Here is a 15,311-nt window from a genome sequence, read left to right on the forward strand (position 1 = left end):
AACCGTCAATTCCGTGAAATGAGTACCCGCCAGGCTTCGCAGTCACCGATGTCGCGGGTGATCTTGGAGAACTGATAAGTACCTGCTCCGGGCGAACGGTAGATTTATTGCCCTGCTTGTCGGTTAACCTCTCGCTGCCAGCCCCGCTCGCACGGTTCTATCTTTGTGTCGTTCCCGCGCCCTGTCCCCGCTTCACCCCCACTTTCATTTTCTTGGTACGGTTCTTGCCCCCCCCCCCGACTTGTTCCGCGATCGAGAATGATTCGTACGCTCCCCTCCCTCCCGCCGCCCCATCTCTGGCCCGCCTCCATCCCTCGGACGAAACTCGACTTCCGTTTTATTGGCGGAAATAATCTTTGATGTGATTGCGCTTTGCCTTGGAACTTTTTCTCCTCGGCCCACGAGGGTGTCCGACCCCACGATCGATTCGCGATACGAAGACCCGATTGAACTTGAACAGCACGAACCACTCTTCGTCTGCATATTTACGATAACGTGTATTTCTTGTTTTTTTCCCTCCCCTGTCGAGGCTCGTTACATATTAATGCTGCGGTCGGCATTAGCATAACACACCGAACAATATCTCGGCGAGAAGGAATGCGAGAACGTGTAACGCGGAACCGGGAGTTTCCTCGGGGAAAAATGACGATCGTCTTCTCTCTCTTTCCCTCGCCGACGCGGAACGAAGAGTAATGCCTCGCGATTGTTCACGATAAGGCCCGCCATTAAAGGACGCTCCGAGGATGACGGCGCGGCCCGCCGGTCGCGCGGAAATATCGCAGCTTCAACCCCTTCGGCCCCGAAACAACAAAGCCGCGTTCCTGAAGGTATCAACGACCCATCGCTGTCTTAATTTCCTTCGTAATCTGGGTTATTAATATAGCTTAGGGTCGGCGCCGCGTAATTTCACGGTGCATAGAAATTAATAGAAAGACGAACGTCGCCCCTGCGGCCTTCGCGGTTGAGTAATCGAACAGAATAGCAAATGAAGGCCATTGGAAAACGTTCATTTTTTTTATGGTTACCCTTCTCCAAGGCTAGCGCTCGTTTTACTCTATAGAAGGAAATGGGTGTTATGGAAAGATACTGTGAAAAGTGTCGCAATCTTGATTAACACAAAAATAGGGGACTATGATCAGATTGGGACTCCACAAAGATCTTAACACATTATCTGCCGGCGATGATTTTATAATTTCCGAAAGTCTACAATTTGCAGTTATAAAAGTTCTTAGTAAATTCGAATAATCGCGTTCGGGATTATCATGGAGGAGAAGATTGTTTAGATTTCTCTTAGTATAGCATAATAATTAAAAATATTATTAAAGCTTTCGGTAGATAAAGCGTTGTTAATGTATCGCTCATAATGGATATAATTGGTCTGTGTGTATGCTCTAAAACACAAAATTGAAACACAGACCACCAGTGATCTTTTAATTGGAGAACCAAAAAGTCAACCTATGGTGAAAAGATTCCACAAAAATTAACCAAAGGATAGTCAAAGTACTATACAGAAATACTCTCCATACGCTTACTTAACATTAAAATATATTTTTAAAAAATTTATTTTTATTTATTACATTAAAATTTCTTTCACAGCTACGACGATTAGTACTCTATCGTCTTTAATAATTTCTCTATTAAAACGAGGCAATTTTTGTTTTCTATAAGTCCATATATTTTCATTCCTACACATTGATAAGACAGGAATCAAATTATGTATCGGTTTTTAAAAAATATACAAAATTCATATTTATTATATTGTTATAGTGAAAGGGGTTAGTACTCTGTAATAATTAGAAGCATTGTAAATGAAATGACAAAAAAAATATTTATATTTGGCTTGAGTGTACATTTACGAAGCTAAGCATTCGTTGGACAACATTGATAAACGAAGCTGCAACTTCATTGATCTTGAAGATACGACCACAAAATTTACACGATATTCGTGAAAAATACCGTAAAATCTAATGAAGCGTTTTATTGAAAAAGCGCCTGAGCATACGAAGTAGCAATAAAGATATGAAAATATCTGAGGCTGCACGTTTTTTCCCTGGATCAAAGGGATTAAAAACGATGTTCGGTTAGCCTGCGGTCATTGATTTATGTTCAGGATTTGGCTCCGGTGACACGTGACATGACGTAGAGCTCGTGAACATTTCCACGTCACCGGTAGGCCGCACGGACGGACAATGAGTCGCGGAACCGCCGCGACGCGCGCCGTGCTATCGAGTGGCATTCCGACGCGCCTCTTGAGCGACATTTAGATAGCGACGTCAACTGTCTGCGGGGGTAAATCTGTCTTGGAAGCAAAGGCAGCGCACTTCCCCCAAAGCGCCGGCGACGAGCCCTCGCTACCGAAGCGAGCGAATTCACTTCTGATCGAATTAGCGCGTCACAGTTCCCTGATACCCCGACAGTCTGAATTAATTAACAGGAGAACGCGCTAGGTAAGCAGCCATTATCGAAATAAAGCGACCCGATGTTCCGCGACCAGACGGTATACACGGTGGCGCGGAAAAATTCGTTAGATCGATAGCAGACGATGTTGTAACTGAGAACACAAGCGAAGAAGAAAAAATATTGCATTTGAAAATATTAAGAATTTTTGGAAATAGTAGAATGGCACTCGACGTGGCGCCAATTGGTACCAATTACCTGAGACGTATTTAGGAAGTATTGAAAATATTTGTATTCGATATCTCAGCTGTTTGAACATGAGAACATTGTTATGTCTCTGCAAAATTTTCACTGCAACTACCACCAAGTATCTACTAGGGATTCTAGGGTATGAAGAATCTCGAAGGAACTGTTGCAACTTCGTGGGCTCTATTAGCACCTGTAGAACTGGAGGGCTTCAAAGCCTACCAAGATCCCGGGAAGCTGCTAGTATCCTCCAAATTATCATGAAAGCCCAAGTACCCTCCAACCCTCAAGACTTCTCCCAAGATCTGCAAGCTTCAAAGAGTCTTAGAAGACTTCTAAATTCTTTAAATCTAGCAAAAGATTCCCACAAACTTGTAAGATCGCTTGACCCTACATTAGGTTATATCATATAAATATCCAAAACCGTTTTTCGCGATGTTTAAATTTTAACAGATTAGATAAAATAAATTTGCCATACAAATAAATAGGTACTAGGAATCCACTATCAACCTCCACTGCTTGCAATTTTGCGTTCAAATAACTGGAGTTCTAATACAGATAAGTGATATAGTGGTAAAAGTGATCTATTGTGTCTTGCTTAATCCTTCGATTATGACAATAGCGCAGAGTCTATCAGAGAATTGACTTTCATATAATTATAAGGATCTTTGTTTTGAGTGGTGTCGCTATAAATCTTACCGCTGAATTTGTCAAAATGTTAGAGATCTTACTTCATAAAATATTTGTTCACTTCAAACAGCCCTACACTATTGCAGCGACGCTCGATATTAGTTCCAAATAATGAAAGCTTGGCTAGGTTTCACGTTCACATAAATGGAGTTCGAATGAGTGATGTCCTACTGTATGATAGACGAATCGAATTAACCGTTTATTTGTGAAAAATTCAGCCCGCCGTCGAGCTGCCTGGTGGCATGCCCGACAAACGTGTTGGCGCAGAGAAGCAGCGTCTTGACTCCATTAACTTCACACTTAGGAGCACCTTAGAAACACCCCGGTGCCGCCGGAAGATCTGATTAGGGGTTCGAGTCTCTGCTAAACGCGTTAGTCTCGACTGTAGAACGTCGAAGGGAGTGAGAGTACAGCTCCATCAGGTGCTAGAACGGTGGCTCAGCGAGGAGCCGGGACAGAGCGAGGGGATAGGAGCGGTTGTCTCTCCATAGTTTGATGCAAATTGAGTCGGAGCGCCACCAACTACCAAGAATATAGACGCTTTCTGCAGCTCTTCTCTCGCTCCCGCTTTACCTCTCTCTTTCCCGGCGAGGACTCGGCGATCAAATACAAAATTTATTCCCTGCAACCCACCTCAACACCGCTGCACCACCTCCCCATCTCTGGTCTCGACTACCGCCAAAGTGTTACCGTTTGGGGTTTCTCACCCTCCACTTTCTGACTCGCTCTGTTTGCCGACGAATCTCGGAGGCTTCCTCTCGACTTAGCAGCGTTCGATGTCGCGACACAGAAAACGACGAACGATCTGCGAAACGACCGTCGTTTTCTTTTCCGATTCTTCCTCACCTTGCTGATATTATTATCGGAGATTCACTCATCGGTTAAACTGTACATTTCAAACGATTTTCAGCAAAATGTATACCTACGTGTAATAGTAACCATTTTTTTTACTCTTTTAATCCTTTTAACGATACAGACTACAAAGTCATATTATGGGAATATCGTTGAATTTCATAAGCTTATAGAAAATTCTGAAATAAGAGAGCGGACAAATTTTCGCTCGTAAAGGGTTAAAATATAAAATCGTCCATGAAATACAGTAATTTATCTCGAAAATGTTCGGAGGTCGGAATTGAAATCGGCAGATCTGAGAATACTAAGTCGCGATTCTTCCAGCCTCGCGGCTCGTTTTTATAGCAACTCAGGACATAATAATGCTAGAATAAAAACGATGAATTAACTTTTTTATTTCTAATTGTTTATCACGATTCGACGGAGATCGGTCACGTACCTTGTAGCTCCGCGGTTTTCTTTACCACTAAATTAGACAGTAGAAACGGGGCGCCAAAACGGGACAAAATTAAGCGAATAATTTCCTACGGTTGTATTTGTAATGTAACTTATGTAAACCACCTGTGTACATAAAAATGCAACAGTTCACAATATAGATATTAGGTCTACCGGAAAGTTCTGTCCGTTCTTGAATTGAGATATAACACAATTTTCATACATTTAATAATATTTATTGTAGAATATACTTTCCATCGTTACTTATGACTTCTTGCCAGCGTGAATGCAACTTGTAAATGCCATTTTTAAAAAGTGATTTATTTTTAGAGGCGAAGAACTCAACTAGTGCTTGATTGACATCAGCTTCAGTTTTGAATTTCTTTTCCTGTAAAAAGTTTTGCAAAGAGAGAAACAAGTGATAATCGGAAGGTGCTAGGTCTGCGATTTTCTGACGAGTCGCCAAAGCAGCATGTGGTCTGGCATTATCATCGGTAGCCATGTTTTCACGATCGCGTCTCACTTAATAATGACATGAGTCATCTTTGTTTCAGTTTATTTAGGAGAATACATGTGTGTAAATGCACACACTATCGGACAGAACTTTCCGGTAGACCTAATATAATGATCGCCATAGAAATTTTACTACTGTATCAGACTGTCGATGAAAATGTCGCGGATCGTTCCTTGTTTGCGTGTTACCTTTTCGTTGCAAGAAGTGGCCTTCGATTTCCCTTAGAAAGATGTATGCAAGTTTGAAAAGGGTGGGTATTTTCGATGATCTCTCGGTGCCATTTAATGTCACTAATGCCGAAATCGTTTAGCAGTGCACCGACGCAATCTATAGGCTTATCTAGTCGGGAAATCACAACACCATTATGCTATGATCTCGTCGCGCTCTTCTGCTCTTTCAGCGTCTCTCCAGTCTCTGTCTAATGTTCCCCTTTTTATGGTGCACGATTCGAGGCTGCCCCCGGGATCGATTTTACCTCGCACCATAGCACTTATCGTACCCCGTTACGGTGGAGCATTGCTTTTTATGGCGGACCATGCTAGATGTTCCGATCGCTCTCTGGTTCTCTTGCTATTTTCTTCCCCTCCTTTCACCTGCCGCCCCGCTCTAACTGTCTCTGTCTGCCTCAGTCTTCTCTACTGTTCCTCCTTTCGTCCTCCCAGAATCATGGAATTAAAAGAATGACAAATCGAAGGGTGGTGACCGCGACGGAGTTACAAACACCGAACAGATGCTATCTCAATTCATTTTTGATGACGGTAAATCATCGCCGTAACAACGGTCTGCATATTGGAAAGCGCTCCGCCATCGTCTGAATGGGAAACAAGTATCGTTTCCCATGACGAGGCTGCACCTTTAAGTATTCCACGACGAATGTTGCTTGGCAGCGAAAACGTCAAACACAACAAATTTCATGGAATGAAATGGTAATTTGCGTTTCGACGCAGTGCGCCACAATGTTGCTCGAAGAGTGGCGGTACTCACCGGCGCTGCTGGCTCGGCTCATCTCGTTTCGAATGCTGCAAATGCTCTGCACATTCGTACGGCCCGGTGGCCTGGGTAGGTGCTGAAAAAATCACGTCTGCATTTACATAAGCGCCGGTATAAACCACTCGACAGAAATCCCGACATAAAACTCAAACAGGATCCCGGCACGGGACAAGCACATCCGTTGAATACGGAATGTCCAGATGTACTCGATGTACTGTGTCCCTCTCCCGAAAAAATGCTTTTATTATTCACCGGTGAGCTACGATACTAAGATACATCCTTCGCGTTTACGCCTACTACCGCGATTCCGCGAATCGTCATCTTTTTCGAATTCAAAAGTCAGAACATTGTCCCTAGATTCAGAGTATATTCTTTAATTTCTATTGTGAACAGATTCAAAATGCGCTTAATAGCAAATTTCTTCGTGCAAGATATATACAGTCCACGATCTAAGAATTTAATTTTTGTGTTAGCAACGTGGTGTCTGAATACTCATTTACTACAATTTCTTGAACCAATCTTTACGTTTTTTTAAGTGTATCATCAAATAAATTAAATACATTTATTATAAACATAATTATTAATAATTAAAATATGTATATATATATAATAATTAATTATTACTTATTAATTGTTAATTATTAATAACTATATTTATAATAATTAATCTCACAGTATTACATTGTCTTAAAGTTTCGACATTAAGATTAATGCAGAAAATCTTAACTAACGAAGGTTTGAGAATAATTACAACTTTGGTTGATAACGTAAAAATTGAATGATTGTTTTATTTTGTTTAAATAGATTTATAATCTGTACATCTCTCTTAATACTTTTAGCAGCTGTATTTAAATTAATGTAACTCGATAAGAATTATTCAAATTGCTGTTTCATACATAACATTTTGAAAATAACTTTTATGTAACCAATTTAAAATGTTGAAATGTAATTACAAATTGACAAATTTTTCCTAATTGAACTTTGGAAGTTTGATAAAATCTAGGATTCATATTTTCCTAAAGAATAGAACCTCAAAAATGTACTCAAACATTACTCAACATAACCAAACATAACCCAACATAACCTAACAGTCTAGACTCTCAGACTGTAGGCTAAATTATTTAGAGATACCAAAACAAGAAGTAAAATAATTTCTACAGTAGTCTTTGCATGCACCATCAAACCGATAGTTCTTTATTCTTCCATTTCGGATGTTTGCGGATAGACATTGGCTACGCGACTCCTTGTGGGATTAAATAATAAGGGTACCGTGTCGGGACGTTTTATTTGGGCGAGACAAATCGCGGGAACAAGCTCGTCATATCGTGGTCGATATGAAGTATGTATAACATTCGGAGAGAGCGATGTTCGCAGCGCCTGACAGGAATTTCAAGTTGGTGCGTATCCTGACAAAACGATTTTCGAGTCCCCCGTGGATCCCGCTGGATCTATTGTGCTCGTTGGGAGCCAGCCACCCCCACGCGGTCCTCGTCGCCAGGCCTCTTTAGCATTTTCGGCGTATCGTTCTTTATGCGGACACCCGGAGAGCACGTCCACGCTCTTCGCGCGCGGTTACGGAAAGAATTGACTTTTAAGCTGGCAATAAAAACGAAAAATGCGAAATCTTTGATTTTAGAGGCGTCGCTCGGGGAGGGCGACAGTTGGTCGATGCGTATAACCTTCGCGGCAACCTTATTTCTCTTATATCGCAAGCGAAGCACGTTCGTACTTCGCCACCATTTCAGAATCTAGCTGCGTGTGTATAGCTCCGGATACCGCAACAGATTCCTAGGAAATCCCGTGGCTCTCATACGTTGAATTTCAACACGCATTGCCCGGAAACGTTCGAAATTACCGGATAAATATTCACCGCGCACTTCAGCATCGACTTTAAGCATTTTCAGCATTGACCGTTGCACTTGCAGCATTTTCTCTGAGCACCTGCCAGCAATTCAAGCACACAATATGTACAGTAAGAACAAAGTTGGAAAGCCTGCAACAATATAAACACAGGGTGACCTGTCCAGTGAATGAACATTTTAACTGCATGTTTGTTATAATGATCGTTATTTAATCCTCTGAATGATATTATCGTAAGCAAGCTGCTTTACTTCTGAACACAATTTAGCAATATAAAATTTTGAGAAAAAAAAATACGTCAAACGATCAATGAATGAATACTTCATCGAATCGATGCATTTCTACAAAATAATATCTGCAAGACATCTACAGATGTGTAATAAAACTACTGTATTTTAAACGTATATAGGGTATGATAGACGTTACTTTTTCATATAATACTGGAGATGTACATTCACCGGAAAGTGTTCATTCATTGAACAGGTAACGCCAACGACAAATAACGCTAAAAAGATTCAATAGGATTTGGCATAGAGTTGCATTAATACAGATTTCGTGAAAGAAAAATTTGGAAAGTATCATAATCATCTGCAGTCTAGTTATGTCCCCTAAAACATCCAAATGTAAAGAGTTAATTTTGTCTCTTTGCACTGGCTGTACTGTTGTTTTCATTCTCGTTGCGCTCCGGATAAATCGCACGATCTCAAACTGCAGGAGATTTCAAACCGGCACTCGTCGCACGCGGGGGTAAGGGCGGACGTTACAGTAGAAAAGGGCTCGACGGTAATCCAGGTACAATGTAGCGTCTGCGAATCGAGTGGAAATTTACATTTAAAGGAGCTTGAAGACACTCTCGGAAGCTACGGCACTGCCACCGTTTCGCTGCTTGTTTTTATTTTCTCGCAATTTCCTCGACGGAGCGGAACGGAAAGCGGCCTTAAAAGGAATTAGCACGCTTTACTACTCCGCCTATCTCCGACAACCCTTAGCCGGAATTTCTTCGAATCTTTGCCACTCGAGAGCTTCGTGATGATCGCGACGATATCACGGCGTCTTAATAACTACCATGAAAAATGTACTGGAAATCTTGCGACCGTAAAATTTAAAGGGTTGGAGTACTGTAAAATAACCAAAAATTTTAGCATTCTATTAGTTTAGATGGTATTTTAAAGCCTCTAGAATGACGTGCAGAAAGTGAGAAGCTTAAATTTAAAACGCGTTCGTCTTAACCACTTGCCGTAATTTTTTTTTCACAATTACAATGATTATGGCTCTGATATTTATTATGTGTCTATTTTTACTTGAATGCTTAAATATTGATAATAAGGGAACAGATTTTTATTCCGATTTTTAAGAGATTAGAATAACATTTATACTTCAAGAATTCTTTTCAAAATTATGTATAAAATACCACTTTGTAGATATTTTAATTACTATATTCTTTAAACATTGTGAAACGATGTTGTCAAAAGAATTTTCTTTGTAAGATTGTTGTTACGATTAAGTGGAGTTTCAAATAATTATAAAATGGCTCTGATAATGCTTAGATATTAATAAAGAAATATTATCATTTGATTACCATTTGAATTAAAATGATGAAATTATTTATTTTATTTAAAAAAAATTATTAAAACAAATTATTTTATTTTGTTAACAGATTCTGCATCGGCGACAGATTCTACTTGTACGAGAACAAAATCTTGTGCAAGTACGATTACGAGGAAAGACTGGTTTTTGCGAATATGGCGGTGCACCCACCGCCAACCGCAACCCTCGCACAGATTAAGAGACAAGTGACGCATCTTCAGCCACAGGTAAGTTATAATTATTTGACTGGGCACTTTAAACACTTATAAACATCATATGAATAAAGTATTTTACCATTTTATAAAAGAAATTTGCAAAGCATATTATTTTTTATTACATTTTGCAAATAAATATTCCTCTGAATTATTTTTTATAAACTTGAAAGTTTTTGATAAACAGTTTATGATATGTGATAAAAATTTTACGATAAATAGTTTACCACATTCCTAATAAATATATTTTTCGACATTTTGGTATTACTACAGATACGAAATTGCTACAGCATTTTTTCTCAATCTTTTTAATTAAAAGAAACCATGAAACTTTTAATATACTATCAATTTTAATATACTATTTTTTATTATTAATATGTATATGTTCAAATAATTATTGCAACAATCATACTGATGATTTTGTTCGAATATGTTTTGTAAGGAGTAGCATCATCTATAAATTGGTATGCAAAAATAGATATATTCATAATCATTCTTTAATTATTCCAAGATGGGACATTATTCAGTCTGTACAGAAATCATTGTAAAGCTGAAAAGCGATAGTAGGGTGATTTGTCCAATGACTGACATTCCTCTGTGAACAAACACGTTTATCATACCCTTTTTATGTTAAAATTTATGCAGTATACCTTTTATACACAACCACAGATATTATTTCGTTTTTGCTTACAATTTGTTTTATATCCCATACGTTCGAACTAAATATTGTTACTTGAAATCTATAATTTATATTTTAAGGAGATCTGTGATAAATTCATTTGTGCAATATCATTCACTGGAATATTACTGTTGAGAAATAAAAAATTTTTGTTCATTCATTGGTCGTACCTTCCATAAAATCTTAGATTACATCTCTAAAAAGAAAACTATCAAAAAATGCTAGAATTTTATTTATTCGGGGGATTAAATAATGATTTGTGAATAATCATATTATTGAACATGCAGCTTAAGTTTACGTTCACTGAGCAGGTCACCCTATAACGCCTTCGAATCCGAAAGTCGTACACTGACCACGCAAGCGTATCAATTTCCGGGGTACATTGGCCAGGCAGCCTCGAATCTTCCGCAGATTATGATCATCGGATGTTCTGGAAGCTTCAAAACTCCTCAAGATGTAACCCCTTAAGGTGGGTTAAAGTGGCAGGTCGGCCGTCCTGACCCTCTCGACAACAAAGGACTCCCCCGAGGCTTCAGCTATGCTTTACCACCCCACCATCGTCTTACGAGTTAGGATATCGCGTGTCCTTATTAATTAAGCTCGCCCGTTAAGCAAGCCTCATCGCATACCATAACGATCCGACCTCTTGAGCAGCGCTGGAACGTGCGAAAGAATTTACTCTTTGAATAAGGATTCGCCAGCGTCTTAAGTGGAATTACTTAGCTGAAATTCGTGTCCCTGGCGCTGCGAGTACCTTCACCCTCCCCCTCTCGAAAAATGTGTTTCGGATCAGATGATCCAAGGAGCGGGCTCTCAGAGCGGACAATTTTATTCAAATTGTTCGAGTCGAAATTGTCGGTCGGTTAACACGATCCTGTTTACCAATTTATTTTCGTTACAAAGAGCGTAACAATATTTGTTTAATGTCGATAAGAAGGTTCCACGATCGGGAGCCCCTTACAAGCCGGAATTATGAACTCGTCACGTTAAGCCGTTTGGGTTTCTTGATTATCTTAAGGCAACAGCCGTGCTTCCGAACAATATCTTAAGCCCTCGCTGCACGAAGGACCCGGTCCTGTCTGACCCAAGGAGGATCCGATCTACTTAATCCCGGCTGCGTCTTGCAAGGATGTTTACGTCCCCTAACATGCTTACGTCACGTACAGTAATTTGCCAAGAGCAATATTTAACGCTACCGTCGTCTATCGTCCGACGCGGTTCTGCTTCTCTGTCCCTTAAAATTCCGCGGATCGATAGACTTTCGTGGATCGAGGCCCATTCCCATGCTCTCGAATTCCCTCGACGTGGCGACGGCGATGGCGGCTACGTTTCGCGACGGCGGCCGCCTTCGATCGGCCTTAATCCCCGGTTCATTAGTCGAAAGGCCTGCACGGTTGCTTAAAACTGTCGTTAAGGAAGTTTCGAGACAAAGTTTTAAGACTGGTCGAAGACCCTAGATTGCCCGGGCACACGCTCGAATGGTACGCATGCACAGAATAACGAGGTTCCCGAGTCCGATGATATCAGACTCGGCAGCGTGTACTACTTATAATATGCAAATTTCCTCCCCTTAACCGTTCTGCCAGCGAACTGCGTGTAATTCAGGGGTTGCTAACCCTTGCGACTCTATTTCTACACCACGTAAGTGTTCATGTTCTTGCGCGGAAACCTTCTGCGTGCGAAACCGCCTCCTCGTGCGTGGCGCTCTGCACGCGTGCGTGAGCGTTTACTTCAATTAATATCAGTTTGCACGTTCGCCGGGCTGTAATCCCGAGCGCCGTCCGACGGTATTGCGAAAACGGATTGATCTTGGAAAAATGACCGAGCGAGTGGGAACCAGATACGCTCCTGTTGGAGCTGTGTTAAATAAAGCCCATAAATATTTAACGAAGAATTGCGAATGTCGTGGAACAATTATTCACAGGTTACTTATTCACTTAACACGAGTGTTATGAACACGATGCTATGTGACCGTTGGAAAGTAAAAATGGAAATACGTACGGACTGATTAATTTATGGCCACTTTCGCGACGCGAAATTACCATAAACGAGAATTTTATCTTCGTACATTCGTGCAAACATGTGTAAAACAATGAGAGTTATCTTGTTACAGAACTAAAAGTGTATAAAAGATTTATTAAATGCTCGATATGCAAAGTTTGAGGAAAAAAAAACAAGTTTGGTATTATCCCTATCGTGACTGATGTGAAAAGAATATTTAAAGTCAGCCTCCATCTTTGATGCTCCGCAGATCCAAAACCGTTCGCGGAGTATCGATTGTAGAGGCAGAGGCTACAGCAGAGGGTTATAAATGACCGTTGCGCGAAATGACGGGATGGCAGACTAATGCCAATAATCGGCGTGGCATGCTAATGTCGTTTGCGCATCTATTACGTTAAGCCTGATGGATCCCTCTCGACATGTCGTTGCCGGAGCATGAATACCTTCGATCGCGGCGGGAACACTCAAAGGTGTCTGGCAACCCAACATCCGAGAGACGAAGAGGGACTGAAGAGGGAGAGAGAGAGAGAGAGAGAGAGAGAGAGAGAGGGAGAGGGAGAGGGAGAGAGGGAGAGGGAGAGAGAGGGAGAGAGAGGGAGAGAGAGAGCTGTTCTATTTCCTCGGTAAATGTCGCGGTGACATTTAGCATCTGAATGGAAAAGACGATCGTCGGGACAGCTGGTCTCCGGCGCGAGGTTGACGCGCCAGATAATGTCAGATCAGGAATTGTCTCTAGTTAATTGTCACTGGCGGATGCGAAACCGCTACGAATTTAGAAACTGCAGCTACACAAAGATCCTGGTATCTATTCTACTCACCGTAATTTTCTACGTTTACAAAAGCGTGAACAACGCTCTATTCTCTGACTGGAGTTATCCCTTATCCCTACGACGTTTGACATCCATTAATACCTTTTTCGGCTCAATCTTCGATATGTCTGCGTCAGTCAGTTCTAAATAGTACATAAAGTCCATCGAAATAGGATCATTTAATATTCCGAACGTTATTTATGTCCTCAGTGAAATTACAAGCTTCGGGCGAACTGTAACAGTAGTGACAGAGCATCGATGTTCTCAACGCTTTGTAAAATGTCTAAAATTATTGACTAATGCCGTTTATGGATTTGGGATGGTTTTAGAAATTTTCGATATTGTACTTGTTGGTCGTATAACTCACAGAAATATATCGACAATAATATGTAGACCGGCAATTTTTATGCACTTATGACAAAGATGGATCTAAAAAATTTAGAACAGTGGGAAAATTAACCCGGTGCCAGTGTAGTATAAAAATGTGACGTAACGAATTTGATGGGGTATTATATACGCCAATCAATTTCTTTAGCGAAATGTTTTAGAATATAAATTTAATAAGGAAGTCTTCAGTTCTAATAATACACTTGTCAATAACGTTATAAAAAATACAAGGATATGCGTCATGCATTATCATTATTATTATTATTATTATTATTATTATTATTATTATTATTATTATTATTATTATTATTATTATCATCATCATCATCATTATTATTGTTATTATTATTAGTAGTAATAGTAGTAGTAGTATTGACATTTTGTTCAAAGCAGCTTATGCAAGTGAAATTGCTACGTCATGTCTAACCACGCCGACGCGCAACGCAGGGTAAAATCATTTTAATAATGTAGATATATTAATCTCAGCTGATTGAAATTATTAAAAGAGGGCGACACACACATCTGGTTACTGATTTTTGCAGTTGAAACAAACAATGTTTATTTTGCATAAAGATCCACATTCTAATAATGAGGGAGTACGTTATTAAATCATAATACCAGATCAAATAGTCATCTGTGTTCAGCATAATGATGCATTTACAATACATCATTGTACATAGCTCGGAGCTCTTTTCGTACGATTGTATTTCAATAGCCAGGGTTTGCGCCATTAGCATCTCAGTGTCACTTGAATCGGGCAGCATTAACGGGTGGAAACTGCGTTTCGAGGATCGTGCATACGCTTTAAGTGCGAGGAGATCGTGGGAACGGATTAAACGGGAGCGACGATCAACAGGAGTTAAGGAAGGAAAGGATACGAATTCCCAAGCCCCCGGAACAGCAGCCGGGCTGCCGGAATTAGACGTCGTCGTCACGACGAAATGCAAAGTGTCGGCGGTGCTATCTCGGCTTGACAAAATCGAGGGGGAGACAGGACCACGAAGAAGGAGGGCGTTAAGATTCTTAAAAACCGCGAAGAGGGTGCTCGTCCCGGCCGAAGCAGCTGCCGCCCTTGCGCTCTCCTTAAGCCGCGGCTATGGGAATGGCGGAGGTGTCTTGGCTGAACGAGGAAAGACCGGCAGTTTTTCTGATTGCCTGAGAACAGACAGCTGTCCCAATCTCTCGGCGGCGTGCTCCGGGAGGATCTTGTTCCGGCTCTTGTAAATAATGCCGGGCCGCCGCTGCGGCGTTTACGAATAACTCGAGCGTGCGAGGTGAGCCAAGGTAAATAGGTAACTGGCGTCAGTGGGGAGGAAAGAAACGACGGCATCACCCTCGATAAATTCAATTACCATCGTCGTGTGTTCTTCGAACGGGCGCCCTGACTCTCTGCGACCGTCGCCGTTAGGAGTCCTAAACCATCCATCAAAACCGTCAGGCTCTTTGAAAGCACTTTCGGAGGTCGTCCCGATCGATCGGCCGATCGTTGGGATCGTTATCGGGCTCCGTTTCGAGGGCGCAATCTCCCCCGTCCCACTGCGAGCAATGTAACGCGTTTAAAAATTGGCGAGAAGTCTTATTTTGATCTAATTTTCCCCTCGAGACCCGTCGAGCAGAGTGGAACGCGACGCTAGAAGGGGCCGACCAGCTAA

General features: G+C 41.1%; 1 protein-coding gene across 4 annotated transcripts in view; it reads left to right on the forward strand.

Annotated features, from left to right (window-relative positions):
* LOC117227254 (LIM domain only protein 3) overlaps nucleotides 1–15,311 on the forward strand; it is a 148,918-nt gene that overhangs the window by 121,608 nt on the left and 11,999 nt on the right. For 3 of the 4 annotated variants that reach the window (XM_033482350.2, XM_033482351.2, XM_033482349.2), the window contains one exon: nucleotides 9,642–9,798. In XM_033482350.2, the coding sequence (XP_033338241.1) occupies nucleotides 9,642–9,798 (157 nt within the window). Of the gene's footprint in view, nucleotides 1–9,641; nucleotides 9,799–10,773; nucleotides 10,932–15,311 lie in introns of all 4 variants that reach the window. The other variant, XR_004492026.2, reaches the window with a different exon arrangement.

This window comes from Megalopta genalis, chromosome 3 (assembly GCF_051020955.1).
Source record: "Megalopta genalis isolate 19385.01 chromosome 3, iyMegGena1_principal, whole genome shotgun sequence".
NCBI lineage: Eukaryota > Metazoa > Arthropoda > Insecta > Hymenoptera > Halictidae > Megalopta > Megalopta genalis.